Source organism: Phytophthora parasitica, assembly GCF_000247585.1.
Source record: "Phytophthora parasitica INRA-310 unplaced genomic scaffold supercont2.4, whole genome shotgun sequence".
Lineage (NCBI taxonomy): Eukaryota > Oomycota > Peronosporomycetes > Peronosporales > Peronosporaceae > Phytophthora > Phytophthora nicotianae.
Window position 1 is genome coordinate 215,107 of NW_008648990.1, and position 14,397 is coordinate 229,503.

At 46.2% G+C, this 14,397-nt stretch overlaps 9 protein-coding genes across 13 annotated transcripts; 2 read left to right on the plus strand and 7 right to left on the minus strand.

The window, feature by feature from the left end:
* Positions 1-577: 577 nt before the first annotated feature.
* PPTG_03043 (hypothetical protein) lies at positions 578-1,293 on the plus strand. The gene is made up of 2 exons (XM_008895715.1): positions 578-595; positions 673-1,293. Exon 2 carries the CDS (start codon positions 685-687, stop codon positions 1,069-1,071), a length of 387 nt encoding a protein of 128 aa, XP_008893963.1. The 5' UTR covers positions 578-595; positions 673-684; the 3' UTR covers positions 1,072-1,293.
* An 89-nt stretch (positions 1,294-1,382) lies between these two features.
* On the plus strand, positions 1,383-2,891 carry PPTG_03044. 2 transcript variants are annotated; one of them, XM_008895716.1, is made up of 3 exons: positions 1,383-1,912; positions 1,967-2,320; positions 2,391-2,891. In XM_008895716.1, exons 1-3 carry the CDS (start codon positions 1,466-1,468, stop codon positions 2,817-2,819), a joined length of 1,230 nt encoding a protein of 409 aa, XP_008893964.1. In that variant the 5' UTR covers positions 1,383-1,465; the 3' UTR covers positions 2,820-2,891. The 2 variants fall into 2 exon arrangements, with proteins under 2 accessions (XP_008893964.1, XP_008893965.1); XM_008895717.1 differs by having other exon boundaries at positions 1,967-2,891.
* Positions 2,892-2,979: 88 nt separating this feature from the next.
* Positions 2,980-4,638, minus strand: PPTG_03045. Of its 2 annotated transcripts, XM_008895718.1 has the most exons (3): positions 4,149-4,638; positions 3,732-4,085; positions 2,980-3,672 (listed from the first exon to the last, which is right to left on the minus strand). In XM_008895718.1, exons 1-3 carry the CDS (start codon positions 4,599-4,601, stop codon positions 3,277-3,279), a joined length of 1,203 nt encoding a protein of 400 aa, XP_008893966.1. In that variant the 5' UTR covers positions 4,602-4,638; the 3' UTR covers positions 2,980-3,276. The 2 variants fall into 2 exon arrangements, with proteins under 2 accessions (XP_008893966.1, XP_008893967.1); XM_008895719.1 differs by having other exon boundaries at positions 2,980-4,085.
* Positions 4,639-4,669: 31 nt separating this feature from the next.
* Positions 4,670-6,119, minus strand: PPTG_03046 (hypothetical protein). Of its 3 annotated transcripts, none has more exons than XM_008895722.1 (3): positions 5,619-6,119; positions 5,200-5,541; positions 4,670-5,130 (listed from the first exon to the last, which is right to left on the minus strand). In XM_008895722.1, exons 1-3 carry the CDS (start codon positions 6,060-6,062, stop codon positions 4,735-4,737), a joined length of 1,182 nt encoding a protein of 393 aa, XP_008893970.1. In that variant the 5' UTR covers positions 6,063-6,119; the 3' UTR covers positions 4,670-4,734. The 3 variants fall into 3 exon arrangements, with proteins under 3 accessions (XP_008893970.1, XP_008893969.1, XP_008893968.1); XM_008895721.1 differs by having other exon boundaries at positions 4,670-5,136; XM_008895720.1 differs by having other exon boundaries at positions 4,670-5,541.
* A 19-nt stretch (positions 6,120-6,138) lies between these two features.
* PPTG_03047 (hypothetical protein) lies at positions 6,139-7,287 on the minus strand. Its single transcript, XM_008895723.1, has one exon. The coding sequence runs from the start codon at positions 7,239-7,241 to the stop codon at positions 6,204-6,206; it is 1,038 nt and encodes a 345-aa protein (XP_008893971.1). The 5' UTR covers positions 7,242-7,287; the 3' UTR covers positions 6,139-6,203.
* A 376-nt stretch (positions 7,288-7,663) lies between these two features.
* PPTG_21193 (hypothetical protein) lies at positions 7,664-7,867 on the minus strand (the record flags this gene model as incomplete). Its single annotated transcript, XM_008896446.1, has 1 exon — positions 7,664-7,867. The coding sequence occupies one exon, from the start codon at positions 7,865-7,867 to the stop codon at positions 7,664-7,666; it is 204 nt and encodes a 67-aa protein (XP_008894694.1).
* A 32-nt stretch (positions 7,868-7,899) lies between these two features.
* Positions 7,900-8,736, minus strand: PPTG_21194 (hypothetical protein; the record flags this gene model as incomplete). The annotated part of the gene is made up of 1 exon (XM_008896447.1): positions 7,900-8,736. One exon carries the CDS (start codon positions 8,734-8,736, stop codon positions 7,900-7,902), a length of 837 nt encoding a protein of 278 aa, XP_008894695.1.
* Positions 8,737-10,709: 1,973 nt separating this feature from the next.
* Positions 10,710-11,888, minus strand: PPTG_03049 (hypothetical protein). Its single transcript, XM_008895724.1, has one exon. It carries the CDS (start codon positions 11,853-11,855, stop codon positions 10,776-10,778), a length of 1,080 nt encoding a protein of 359 aa, XP_008893972.1. The 5' UTR covers positions 11,856-11,888; the 3' UTR covers positions 10,710-10,775.
* Positions 11,889-12,922: 1,034 nt separating this feature from the next.
* Positions 12,923-14,387, minus strand: PPTG_03050 (hypothetical protein). Its single transcript, XM_008895725.1, has 3 exons — positions 13,877-14,387; positions 13,453-13,803; positions 12,923-13,382 (listed from the first exon to the last, which is right to left on the minus strand). The coding sequence occupies exons 1-3, from the start codon at positions 14,351-14,353 to the stop codon at positions 12,990-12,992; spliced, it is 1,221 nt and encodes a 406-aa protein (XP_008893973.1). The 5' UTR covers positions 14,354-14,387; the 3' UTR covers positions 12,923-12,989.
* Between the last annotated feature and the right edge of the window lie 10 nt (positions 14,388-14,397).

Below are 14,397 nucleotides of genomic sequence, written 5' to 3' on the forward strand. Positions count from 1 at the left end.
CTGATGCTGAAGACGCAATAGTCGACGTGATGAATCCGACTTTCGACCAAGACAATGGTCTCCTCTTCGGCGTGTGGAAGGATCTAGCAAAAAAATACCGCCGGCTTCGGAAAGAATCTGAGGCGGAAAACCAACACCTTTGTGGTGTCTATACTCATCAAGTCGCAACAATAGAAACGTTGAGAAGACTGTTGCAGACGCAGGAGCAAGTGAAGGTTAGTTCGTATATTCAAAGCTTTTAACATGAAGTCTTTTTCACAGTGATTATGTATTCCAGAGAACCCTCCGCTTCCCGAAAAGTTACTGTGGTCAATCTTTCTTTTACGTAGACGACAACGCTTTAGTAGCCTTAGATCGCCTTCACGGGGACCTTGGGCAACTATACGCTGACACGGACCTTGCGTTATTGTCAACTGGACTGGAAGCTTTCACTTCACCCTGTTCCCGAACGAACTCCAGCCCGGTGACCGACAACTCTACTTATGTTGACGTTCTATTGAGTCGGATCGTTCCATTCGACTACAAGGAAGTCGCAGACGCATTCTGGCACGAAATAACCCAGAACTCTGTGGAGAGTGCAGCTGAAAACGGACATGTATGGTCCCAATACTTCCTAAAAAACTGTTATGCACAAGTTGAATTCTAGCGATTTCTAACGTTGATGTGTACTAGTCACCGCGGGAGATGATGTCACAAGCGTACACAATGGAACTGGAAGAAGAAGGAAGTCTGTTCAAGGTCCAGTTCCGCTATGCAGGCAGACGAATCGTCGACAATGACCGCCAGGTTTTTGTTGTTTCAGGTCAAGGCCAATTGCTCGACGCTTTTGGAGCAGTTGTCAGTGGCGTTCATTCCCAAGAGAAACATTGGCTCGTTCTGAGCGAACTATCACCTGGAGTGACAATGCTGAAGGACTGCATGAGCATGTACGTCCATTTCGATTGCGAGTTGCCCAACCGTCAACAATTCGTCGATCGGACGTGTGAAATACTGTCCAAGGTGAAGCGAGTGGGATTCGAGGCGGTACTACAGGGAGTCGAGCAGAGTTTACTCGTAAATCGCGAACTGTAACCTCTTACTTCGAAGTAGTATTTACGTACAGTAGGGCCAGAATGGTACTGCCTCAGAGGAGAAGTACCGCAAACGAAGTTTTATTCGAGCACTACAACAACGACAGCATGAACTCCGCTACGTCAGTCCATCTTTTGATGGGGTCAGCGTGTATAGTTCTCGGCGCCAATAAATAGTGTATTAGAATATGCTATTACATAGGGTTATAATATTCTAGTTACGAAAACAGTCATGATTGTACCCAAATACCCTGATCCTTCTTAAAGCTTTATCACCGTTTATCGGATATTAGAACTGTCTATTAGTGTAGGTGGACCTAGTGGGTGGACTGTACTCGCCATGTCACACAAATATAGCAGACTGGCTCCAACATGGCCATTCTAGTTTGACCAGCATGAGCTTCGTGCTCCTGGAGGACGATGAAGATCCCCAGGCGACGATGCAAGAGGCTTTTGCCATGATCGACGCGAGTGACGAGGTCCCGATTCTGTCGGATATCCCCAATGAAAAGCACTCGTTAAGCGACTCTGGGGGCCTCAAACGCAGTCGTCAGGAGCAGAACCGCGAACGGGATTTTCGACGACGACAGCGGCAGAAGGAGGAGCGTCTGCAGTTGCAAATGCAGGCGCAGCGTCTGGAAATGTATCTATCCCAACTGAGAGAGAGCGGCGGCAGTGTACGAAGCTCCGAATTGAGAGAATCGAGTTGTGTGACTCCGGAGATGCAGAAGCAGCGAGTGGAGGCGGAACTGCTCAATATGTCGCTCAAAAAGGCACTGGCAGCCGAGAAAAAATGGTCGAAAAGTCTACAATCCATACTAGACAAGCGTCAGTCGATGGAGGTGAGAGTTTGACAATTAAAAGTGGCTAGGAACGTTGGTCTCACTTTGTTATAGACAGTATCTTTGGCTAGTTCAATGCTGCTGAGTTCGACGCCGTCCGCTATACATTGCAGTCCTGCAGCGTTGAAAAATGACCCAGTGGCTGTGAGGAAAGAAATCATGACGTTGATGGACAAAATGTACTATGAAGCCAAGTCAACGGTGGACCCTGTGACGGGAGCGGCAGCGTCAATTCCAGCACTCGCTTGCCACTACAACGTCAGACTGGACCCAAAAGCTGGGCCAACAACGCAACTGACGTCGGAAACACCACTTGACTGCAGCTTAGACTCGGCTAGAGGATTGTTATCGGCCATGTTCTCTATACCTGATCCTTCTCAACCAAATCTCAAAATGCGTAGAACTCGGGTACGAAACCTGTCGTGGAATGCATTTTTTTATCTATGTTTTTATTTATACTTGTTTTTAATTACTGTAGGCGAAGAGAACGTATACAGAAGGAGAAGTGGAGAAGGAATTCACGGTGGATCTTGGAGGATCCAGGGTAAATGAGTGTCTGGATGGCGTTGGATTACTGCGCAGACACAGTGAAGATGACTGCGAATTGGTCATATGGGCTGCGATTTCTTTCCACCACAGTGGTAAAATATCATTTCGTGAATGTTCGTGGATGGCCGCAGCACGTTCAGCTCCTTCAGCTGATCAGGAGTCTGTAATTCGCGTCAATTACCGTCTCAGTGCTGAGAAAGCTAAAGGATGCACTTATATTGACGGCGAACACATTGACCAAGTCCGTAACCATGCACTTGGAGCTATAGGAGCCAAGATGAAGGCGAAACATCACATGCTTCAGAGAAAAATGCTGATCGAAACTGGCAGACAAGATCTGGCGAGTTTTATAACCTAGCGTGCAAAATACTTGAGTAAGAAAAATATAATGCACTTGGTAATAAAGAATAGAACGGAAGTTGACAACTGCTGCCACGTTTTTCTTATTGTTAAAAATACCAGCAAAACACGTCAAAACATGCCTGAGAATGAAGATAAGAAAAAACGATCCGGTAAAACTCAACTCAGCGATATCTCGGAAGACGCGAAGTGTTGTGAATGCTTAAATTTTGAAGGTGACGACTGCCTTGTTCATGTGTGCGTAAAATGATTTAGTGGAATCATACACGCTATACTGCGCTGCCAATCGTGTCTATGCCCGGACGATGGATGGGATGAGAGAGTGGTGCGATGAGAATGCACAGCCGCTAGAAAGGTGTCGAAATGACGGGTTTAAGCAGAGAAGAGAAACAATTTTTGCTAAATGAGAAACCTGTCAACGCGGAGTGATTTGTTTGCGGTTACTCGGATGCCTACTAGTCTTCATTCTGACGTCCAGCATTCTCCATCAGCCTCAGTTGGGCACGTTCAAGTCTTGTCTTCGAAGCGATTTGATGCTTTCTTGCGACCGGTGTGTTCACTTGAGCTCGATCGGCCGAGAGTCCGAATAACGTACTGGAAAGACGACTGGAGCTGCGAACGACGGACTCTTGCTGTGGGTTACTTAACAGCCTTGACACGCAGAGATATCCATGCGAGAGAGAAAACGGCTTTCCTTGTAGATCCACCAACATCGACGCCCACAGTAGAATAGCTCGGTTGTCATCTTGATGTTTCTCAAACAAAGTAACGCCGTCAAAATATCCAAATGAATCCGGAATATCCGAGCTGGAGTATCCGAATTCTGCTGAGCACTCGGACAGTAGTTTGGTCTGTATTAAAACACTATCAGTGACACAGCAATGCAAATTATGACGTAGAGAATGCTAACCTTCATGGTGTAGCTTCCAGCATGGGATCCTACGACCTTCTTCTCCAAAAGCATGGTCCACAGCATCGAAACAGCACTCTTAAAATTGCATGGCAAAGGCGTCGTGCTAAGAAGCTCAATACAAGGACCGACCATGGGGTCCTCGCATTTGACGTTTGCTGAACTCATCAATGCTCCGATCAAATTTGGATCTTCCATCGCTAAAGAAGTGGAAGAAAACACGAATTCTGCTGAAGTTCGAAGTCGAGGGAACATCCCTTTCAGATACTCACCAATAACAGTAAAGCTTCTAAAAATCCCTGTAGTTTTCGGTGTTTTGTATGGCGAATACTGCGCCATTACACTCTGGACTCGCTGAGGTAGAGCACCAAGTGAGTAGATAAACTTGAGCGTTCTAAATGCTAAGATTTATCGTACCTGAGTAAGAAGCAGCGCTTCATGATTAATGTAGGTGTGTAATATCTTGGTAGTGTTAAGTTGGAGTGCCAATATCCCCTTTAAGTTACGATTTATCTCCTCGGCCTTGCGTCGTCTTCCTTCTTCATCTGTAGCTGCATGTACCCACCCCCATTTGGAATTTGTACAAGGTTTGGACCTCTGAGCTCGTAGTCGCTCCAGCTGCTTCTCATACAGAGCCACTTTACTCACAAGAGCTTGCCTCTCCGCCTTCTTCTTCTCGCGTCGACATCGATCGTAGGCTGCATAATATATTCTCGAACGACTTTTCATGTCATGACCTTGGCTTATGTTCAAAGCAATAGATGACGCTGCGGCCTCCTCACTCAATAAATTGTCGTCGAGGAAGGCCAGAAGGTCTTGTAGTAAGTCCTGAGTCTCCTCCAGTTCAGTAAACTGTAGCTCGGAACTCATTAGTAGTAGTACGTAAGCAGTTAACAGGAAGGTCTCAACACAAAACTAAATATATCATAACAAAAACCTATTTTAGTACAATAATAATTTATTTTGAATACTATTATATATATATATATATATATATTTTTAGCTAAAGAACACTTTTTTGAAGCTCTGCACGCTCCAGAATCTTAAGCTGGACATGCTCCTGTCTGGATTTCGCCATGAACTGGTGTTTCCTAGCAACAGGAACGTCGACCTTGTCACCGTCACATCGAACGCCTAAGTGTAGGCCAGCCAGACGACTGCAGATCCGAACAAAAGCCTCACCGTCGGGATTGCTCGGTAGCTTTTTGACCGAGATCCATCCCTGGGACGTGAAATACGGATTCCCATCAGATTCCACCATCATCGACGTCCATACAATAAGAGTTTGGCCAGCTTTGTCGAATTTCTCCATCAATGTCACCCCGTCGACAGCTCCTGAGGCCTCAGGCCCATTGAAGCGGACGGAATATCCCCATTCCGCAGAGCTTTCCGTTTGCTGCTTCACCTTGTCAAAACAACTAGTATAAGCCACACGAAGGTTCATAAATTCACAACAAAAGAAACCTACTTTTATCGTGTAACATCCAGAGTTAGGACCAAACACTTCCTTGGCCAGCATCATTTCCCACAACATCGAAGCCGCATTTTCCATGTTGCACGGCAGAGGAGTCGAGCTAAGCAGCTCGATACATGGCCCAGAGATCGGATCTTGATACTTTAAGTTGGCCGCGCACACCAGTGAGTTCGCATCAAAAAAGATCGAGGTTGAGTCGAACACGTAGTCTGATGAATCACACAGCTGACCAAACAATCCTTTCAAATGCGATGTGATCGAGCTCAAAGTAGAGAACGTGCTTAATTTCGTCGGTGATGAGCACGGTGGGCAGCTACTCAAGACCGACTGCACTAGCTGTAACTCACAGCATAGAAAAATACTTAGCTTTGTAAAAGGAATCAATACCAAGAGTCAAATATCGTAAGACCTACCGTAGCAAAGCCTGCCTCCAGGGTAAGCAAGTTCTTGAACGTCTGCGCGACGTTGAATTGTTGCACTAGTAGCCCTCGGAGCTGGTGGTTAAGGTCCTCAGCCTTTTGTCGCTTCTCCTCTTCCTGTGTAGCAGCATGGACCCAACCCCACTTGGATTCGTCCCTTTGAGTGGTTTTTTGAGTCCGTAGAAGTTCCAACTGTGTCGTGTACTGATCTACTTGGCATCGAAGGGCATCCCTCTCCGCCTTCTTCTTCTCGCGTCGAGAACGCTCGTAGTCTGGGGAATAATTTCTTGCGCGTTTCTTCTTGTCACGGTCTCGATTAGACAATTGAACACTCGTGGGCGATGCATTTGCGTCTTCACACGTTTCGATGAAGGCCAGTACGTCTCGAAGCACTGATTGAGCGTCTTCTAGCTCGAAGAACGGCACTTCGGAGCTCATTATCCTTGTACCAATGTATAAAATACCAAATGGTGCGGTACACTGGACTCATGTGTTACAATCATTCTATGCCCACACGACCAACATTTGTATGTTGCAAGAATTTATGAGCAATTACTATATGTAATTATGGAGGCTACACTACAGGCTGGGCTTGACCATGCCTTCAGGAGACATTCTAGCACCGTTAAACACTTGCGGCACCGTATCCAGGCTTCCAAGTAGACGCAATAATGCTGTCATGACGTCAGCCTTCCACTGGAGACGCACTACTCGTCCTCTTGTGTTATCCCAGAAGAAATGGGTTGATCCGTAGATAACGATCTTCTTACCGAGCATCTTGTCAGCAAGGGAGGACCATTCTCCATCCTTAACCAGATTGGGGAACCCGCAGACCAGCATGTTTTCAGTAATCGTGAGCTCGCATTGGGTCGAGACAATTAGCAACCCTTCAGGTCCATCGTCCATACGCAGAGGCTGCAGGTCGATGGCTTCGTAGCATCGAGACTGAAGAGCATGGCTCTCTATCAGCGCATCGATGCCGATGACCACTCCGTCTGTGACATCAGGAGCCATCGTCGTCTTCATAAAGTCCCATTGAACCTGACTGTGGAGAAGGTTTAACGCTGGTTCAATGTGTGCGTTCTCTACCATAGTGGAGCCCTTGGTGCCGTGGCGAAAGAGACGGAAATACTCAGCAGCGATGTTCCAGATTGTCGTGGTTGTCGGAAGTCCGTACGATAGCAATCGTTGCTGTATCTCAAGCTCTTGGATCTCTTGTCTCAAGTGCGTCACTGCGGCTTCGAGATCTGCCACGAGTTGACGCTGCTTCATCTTGTAACGTGCCTGGTGCATACGATTGCGTTGGCGTCTTAGCTCGACATCGGCGGAATGCTTGGCGTCTGAATAATCAACCCCTGCTCGCATCTTCCGCTCGTTGGAAATGGTAATCTGACCGCACACTTTATCGGAGAGAAGGCGTTTGCAAGCATTGGGTACCGCAGGTAGCGCAGATGTTGCCAACGCAGCAGAATATGATTGACGACTGACCTTGGTAGTTCTCCACTCTGTCCTCTGTATATTATTGCTGGGGTAGTGTTCATTTCGCTGCATCAGAGAGCCGATGACTGCGTCGCTGAACTGTTCACGGTTGGGGGGAAAGAGAGTACTTGTGTTCATGATCGCGTTTGTTGTCGTAAATGAAAGTGCAATTTTCGATTTGATCCTCAAATTTTGAGGTGTGAGTGACAAAAGAACGTGAATCATGGTGATGATTAGTCGCCGAGTTTGGTACAAAACGATTACCACATGTTCGGTTATGCCACTGACTCTCTTGGTCTCACTTATTAATATTTTTTTGATGATAAATGGCCTTCATATTTGTTTTTTTTTTTAATGTAATTTGTTTGTGCTATACCCGAAGGTCCCATTCCATTGATACGCATTAAAATTAAACCGTTTTGTAATTTAAAATAAATTACCGCTTAAACTGATAAAACCGTTTCAGGACAATTTTGGAGGGCATTAAATGCATTACATTGATCCAGCCACATATCTCGTGTCAATGACTGCAAAGCGTGCATTTTCCACAAAAACCAGAACTACAGACTATCACTCGACGTGATCATGCCATTAGGAGATAGTCTAGCACTGTTGAACACACGAGCCACAGCCTCCAGGCTTCCCAATAGACGTAGCAGTGGTATCATTAGGTCTGCCTGCCATTGAAGTCGAGTAACTCTTTTGCTTCCATAATCCCTGGCGACATGCATCGATCCGTTGATAACAATTTTCTTGCCGAGCATCTTGCCAGCAAGGAAGGACCATTTCCCGTGCTTCACCAAATTGGGGAAACCGTTTTATCAGTAATGGTGAGCTCGCATTTGGTTGTGACGACGAGCGAATCACCCGGTCCATAGACCATGTGCAGAGGCCGTAGGTCGATTTCGTCGTAGCACTGGTAGTGAAGAGCGATACTATCAATGAACGCCTGGATACCGACGATCACACCGTCTGTGACATCGTCTGCCATCACCGTCTCGATAAAGTGCCGTTGGGCTTGGTTTATGGTGAGGCTTGTCGTCGTAGCAGTGAGAACGGGCTCTTTCTTGATGACTGGTCCCTTGATGCCGTGGCGAAAGAGACGAAAGTACTCGGCAGCGATGACCCAAATCGTAGTGGTAGTCGGAACTCTATATGATAGCAATCTATACTGCATCTTAAGCTCCTGGACCTCGTCTTTCAGGTTTGCAACAGATTCCACGAGATCCATTTCGAGTTTTCGCTGCTTCATCTTGTAGCGTGCCTTGTGTATGCGATTCCGTCGGCGTCGGAACTCAAGCTCGGCTGCGTATTTGGCTTCGAAGTCAATGGCAGACGAGACAGCATGAGTCTGGTGTAGTTCCGAGTAAGGCGTTCGGCAGTTCAAGGTATCGGTGTGAGCTCGTTTGTGACCTGTGATGCCAGGCAAACGACTTGCATCGATGAAATCGAGTCCACTCTTGATGTCTGCAGAAGACGAGGAGCTGGAAGTCGGAGAGCATCTATCTGTTCGCCATTCTGAAGTGTCGTTACGATAGTAATTGTGGTAGTGTTCACTGCGTAGGATCACAGAGCCGATGACGACGTCGCTGACGTGCTCCCGGTTACGAGAAAACAGAGTACTGACCTTCATTACTGGAGGAAGATGCTGAAAGAAAGCACGTTTTAAAGTGAGATGATTAACGAAGGGAACGATCCATGGCGGTGATTAGTACGTCAAACTGATACGAAGTCAACAAGATACCTTGCTATCTTCTAAGGGTTAAAAGATCTGCAAAACATGTATACTTTAACACGGTTCTGATGCAATCACGTCAATTACAATTGTGAAATACTGTCAAGCACGTTTATGGTTTGAGCTTGATTGGATGGCCATGATCACGACTCTTGGCTACCCGACAGACTGCTGTTTTTACCGTACGTCCGTTTACGACTCCGACAAGAATTCGTATGCTCGAAGGTACTGTGGATGAAGTACACCTAGATGGCCCGTTAAGGACGTACGCTTCCACGTCATACATATCCAGCCGAGTTGGCATTATGGTTTGGCGCAATTTTCGGGTTCTCGAATCAACCAGGTCGATAACCTTGCCGAGAATTACCGCAACGACAATCACATGGATTAATGACGAAGTTTGTCACGAAACCTAGCAACTCAACTAAATAACATTTTTGTACAATTTACAGTACAATATAAATTATTTTAAAATACATGTCGCTACTGTACCGTCGGGTTGTGAATGAATCAAGATACTAATCATTACGTTAGACAGAAGCCAAAGGTAACTTGAAACGGAATATATTCTATTCGCTAGCTATTCGATCACGTCACAAACCGTGCTTTTCATTTACAGCATCGTAGTGGAAAGACGTCCTGGTAGAGGGATACGCAAATGTTCGCTTGTGTGCCAACTAAACGTACCTGTCGAACCTCACCCGACGAATTCCTATGATTCGTGATTGCGTCTAGCTTATACTCTATCGTCCGGACTCTTATTCAGTATCCTGCACTGCCCCAGTTCTGCTACGACGTGGCACTCATAACAGTATTTCGCAATTTTTGCCTCTGTTCTGCTTCTCCATCAGGGGACGGAAAAAAATAGCAATTCAATAAATTATTGGGTTTAGCAATAGCAGTATTTATTATTGGATTGATTCAGCAATACAAATTTTATTGAACCAATAATTGACAATAAAAATGGCAAAAGTGGCCTGAAAGTCTAGTGGCATCATACACAAGCTGGTGTGAGCATCAGAAGCGAGCTCAAGGTGCGACAAGCTACAGACCGCTCGTGAAAATGATACCACCGACCTCCAACATCGTGGAACGATTGTTCTCCCAGTGCAAACTCGTGCTGACGCCACAGAGATCTGCGATGTTTCCCGCCAACTTCGAACTACTATCTTTTCTTCGTGTCAACCGTACCATGTGGGATGTTACTACAGTCACTAGTGTTAGTGCAGAGGAAAACTTTAAAACAAATGGACTTCTGTTTATACAATCAATTTGGACTACACTGCAATTATTTTAGGTGTCGGTGGGACCCTTGATTAAAACAAATCACCTACTGGTATGTAGTAAAACTGGTATGTAGTAAAACGAATCGTACTTTTGCAGACAATTCATCAAGTTTAGAAGGCAAGTTTCGCCGTAGTTGACAGTCAAATATTGGCGAAGGAGGTGCACTTTACGTGAAGCATGTAAAGTTGTCAGTTGTCACCTGTATCCGTCCGTCAAATAATATATTGTGGGTATCGGTTTTGTTATTTGTGGTGATGGAACGCTATTAAAAAAAAGCTAGGTAGATGCGGTAGGAGAAGACGAAGGTAGAACAAGAAAGAGGACGTGACAAAGTTGCGGCAATATTTATTATTGCTCGACTCTAATTGCTATCTTTATTATTGAAATATAAGACATCAATTCAATTTTTTACTGTATTCCCTGTTCTCCATCCACCAGTAATAATCAGATTAGATTGCCACTGGGTCTTTCACTAAGAAGACGAGGATACTTCTTATCGATAATTGTGACAACACAGTAGCACTGAGGAGCCCAAATTGATAAATTACGCATGGTATTGCACAGTATTCTCACCACTTGATATACTCCGATAACTGAGCGCAGCTTCTTTATTACTCCAAGGGCATATCGTTAAGTGCAATGATATCCAATTAACTACAAGCCTCGCTCTGCTGTACCAGGCCTTCAGGAGACAATCTAGCACCATTAAACACTCGGGACACAGCCTCCAGACTTCCCAGTAGATGAAGCAGCGGTGTTAACAGGTCTGCCTTCCACTGAAGTCGAGTAACTCGTCCGCTTGTAACATCCCTGACAAAGTGCGTCGACCCGCGGATAACAATCTTTTTCCCGAGCATTTTGACTGCAAGGGACGACCACTTGCCGTTCTTGACTAAGTTGGGGAATCCATAACACATCGTTCTCTCGGTAATGGTAAGTTCGCATTTGGTCGTGACAACGAGAGAGTCTCCAGGTTCGAAGTTCATATGCAGCGGCTGTAGGTCGATTTCCTGGTAGCACTGAGACTGAAGCGCGATCGAGCTCATCAACGCTTGAACGCCAAAGACCACGCCGTCCGTCACATCGTGAGCCATTACCGCTCTGAAAAAGTCCAATTGGGTTTGGGTCTGAGTGAGCACTGGTGTCGTGTCATTGAGCAATGACACCGTATCTAAAACCCTCGTCTTGACACCGTGGCGGAAGAGGCGGCAGTACTCTGCTGCGATGGCCCATATGGTAGTGTTCGACGGAAGATCGTACGATAACAGCCGATGCTGCAGTTCGAGTTCTGGGATCTCGGTTTTCAACTTTTTAACGGAGTCTTCGAGGTCTGCCACGAGTTTTCGCTGCCTCGTCTTGTATCGAGCCTGGTGGATGCGATTCCGTTGACGTCGGAGCTCGAGTTCGGCTGCGTATCTGGCGCTTACACCATCAGCAACTGATGCTGCTCGCGTCTTTTGTACCTTGGAGCGGGGACTATCGTGGTGATTTGTATCGGAGACAAGGCGTTTGTTACCAGTGATATTTGGCAGACGACTTGGAATGTTGACACTGACTTTGTCTGCAGTACCCACAGAATACGAGGGGGCCGAGGGAGAAGACTTGTCCACTTTCCATTCTGTCCTTATAGAAGACTTGTAACGAAAGGGTGCTTCTCGCTGAACAACAGAACTGATAACGGCATCGCTGAAGTGTTCCCGGTTCGGAGGGAAAAGGGTGCTGCTGGACATGACTGGATGGGTGGGGATAGTGGAAGACAGCGCAGTTTGAAAACTGAGAGAGCGAATGATGAAGGTATTATACGGGTGAGTCGTGATGAAGATTAGTCGTGCGGGAATGATACTAAGTTCAGCAGGCGATTAGTAGTCGAGTCTCGAGACTAGTCATGCCACATGCTCTACTAGGTCTGTAAACGTTTAACGCAAACCCTCCAAAATAGCATTGCTGTATGATAGGTTACAACCTTTTTCTACACAAACCTATCAAATAACAATACTATTATGCAGGGTAACCAACGACTAATGTTTTACAGTCCTACTTTAGTTTTGTATCCAGCTACCCCACGATCTTGTAGTTGCAACTGGGTAGTAGAGGCCGTTTGAAAATATACCAAAGCACCATTACTTCTACTAAAGGGGCAAAAGAGTAATTTCTTGATCATCGCAGCTTCACTCCGGCAAGCAGCCTATACTACGATATCATCGATCAGGTGCAGGGGAGGATGAACGTTTCGCATAGGACTCATCAGGTCTGCAGTGATTAGAAGTAGGAACGACAGTGCAATGAATGAGTACTGAGTCACGACGCTAATCATTCCCATCACAAAGCCGTGCTTTACACGGAGAAGCTCTGGATTTTACATAATTGTCACCTTTGTTCACGATGGCTGCTATACAACTCGTTTTTGTTATTCGAACTCTTTGCTCTAGCAGTACATACGTTACCGCACTGCGCGAGTCGCACAAGAAGAGTACCGGTGGTAGGCATCTGATGCGCCTCGCATCACCTGCGCTCTGAAGTCTGCTCGGGCAACATCCACACGGATTAACAGTAAAATTACTTCAGGTGGGGGAGGGGGGGGGTAATTTACCGTGATGCTACGCTTGGCCGACACATGCACATTCAGCATGGTGGCATTATTTGTACAAAGGTTATCAGATATACTTCGCGAATCTACTTAATTAAAGTATGGACCATATCAGATAGAAGCTGGAATGGCATAAAAACACACTATATTGGTACGACATAGCTTTGATATTATTAGCAGACGTATCAAGTTCTCAAGTAACTTTAGTTAAGTTTTGAGTTGAAAACGATAGTTAGCCAATCCCGCTTTGTTGGGTCGACAGTATCGACTTAAATCACTACTTCTGCAGCTCGGCAAGATCTACCATTCTATGCTGGACACGCTCGATTCTCGATTTTACGAGCAGCTGATGCTTCTTGGCTACTGTGATATTCACGTCTGTGTATCCTCCTGGAACTCCGAAGTGCCTACCCGAGAGACGGCTGCACATTCGCACTACGGTCCCTTTATGCAGTCGATTTAGCGGTCTCGTGATCGATATCCACCCTTGTGACCTCATAGATGGCAGTCCGTTACGTTGAACAAGCATGGAAGTCCAAACCAATAAAGCGCTTCCCTCCTTCTCGAATTTCCCCATGAGCGTGACACCGTTTAAGGCTGTCGGTTCATCTGGGGCTCCAAAGCTAAATGTATAGCCTATTTCTGCTGAATTCGCCGTCAGATGCTTCGACTGAAGGCAAATGTACCGCTTTAGTCCTACTACACTCCTGTTTTAGTCTAACCGAGAAGACAAGTCTTACCTTTTGTTCATAATGTACTGCTTCTGGTCCGAATATCTGCCGAGTAAGCAGCATTTCCCACAGCATTGGCACAGCAACGTCGTAACCACAATCTAGTGGTGTTGAGCTCAGTAGCTCAATACACGACCCAGCTATCGGATCTCGGTGCTTAATCGAGCACATGCTCATTAGTGCGTCCGATGAATTCGCTTCCGAGAAGAGAGGGGACGATGCAAACACATAGTCCGATGAAGCTTGAATGTGCTTGAACACACCTTTCAGATACATCGCGATGTCTCCAAGGCCGGCAAAAGAACCCGTCGGCATCGGAACTGGACACGGTGCTCTACCTCCCATAACGGACTGAACGTGCTGCAAAGTAACATCAAAGTAGTAAATATAAATCAAAATGAGGTTCCAAAATTCAAAATGAGACCGTTATTACCTCAGTCAACGTCGACTGCCCAGCAATAAAATTACGGAGTATCTGCGCAGTATTCAACTGCTGGAAGAGCAGTCCCTTCAATTGTCGATTGAGCTCTTCAGCCTTGTGTCGCTTTTCTTCTTCCATCGTCGCAGCATGGATCCACCCCCATTTCTTGTTTTCCTGTGTATTACCAGGTTTCTGAAGGCGCAGAAGCTCCAGCTGAGCCTCGTATTGCACTACCTGGTTCCTTAACGCTTCCCGTTCTGCTTTCTTCTTCTCCCGACGGCGTCTGTCGTATTCTGCCGAATGCTCCTTACCATATCTCTTCTTGACTGGACCTGATGAAAAACTCTGGGTACTGCCGGGTGAACTGGATCCACCAGGTAAAAGGCCGACATCGCTGGCATCTTCGCAATTGTCTAGAAAAGCAAGCACGTCTTGGAGCAAGGAACTCGTGTCCTCACTCTCAGCAAATGCCACAACATCGTCACACATGGCTAACTCCCTCACCGCTAATTCATCAGTGACAAATATAAAAA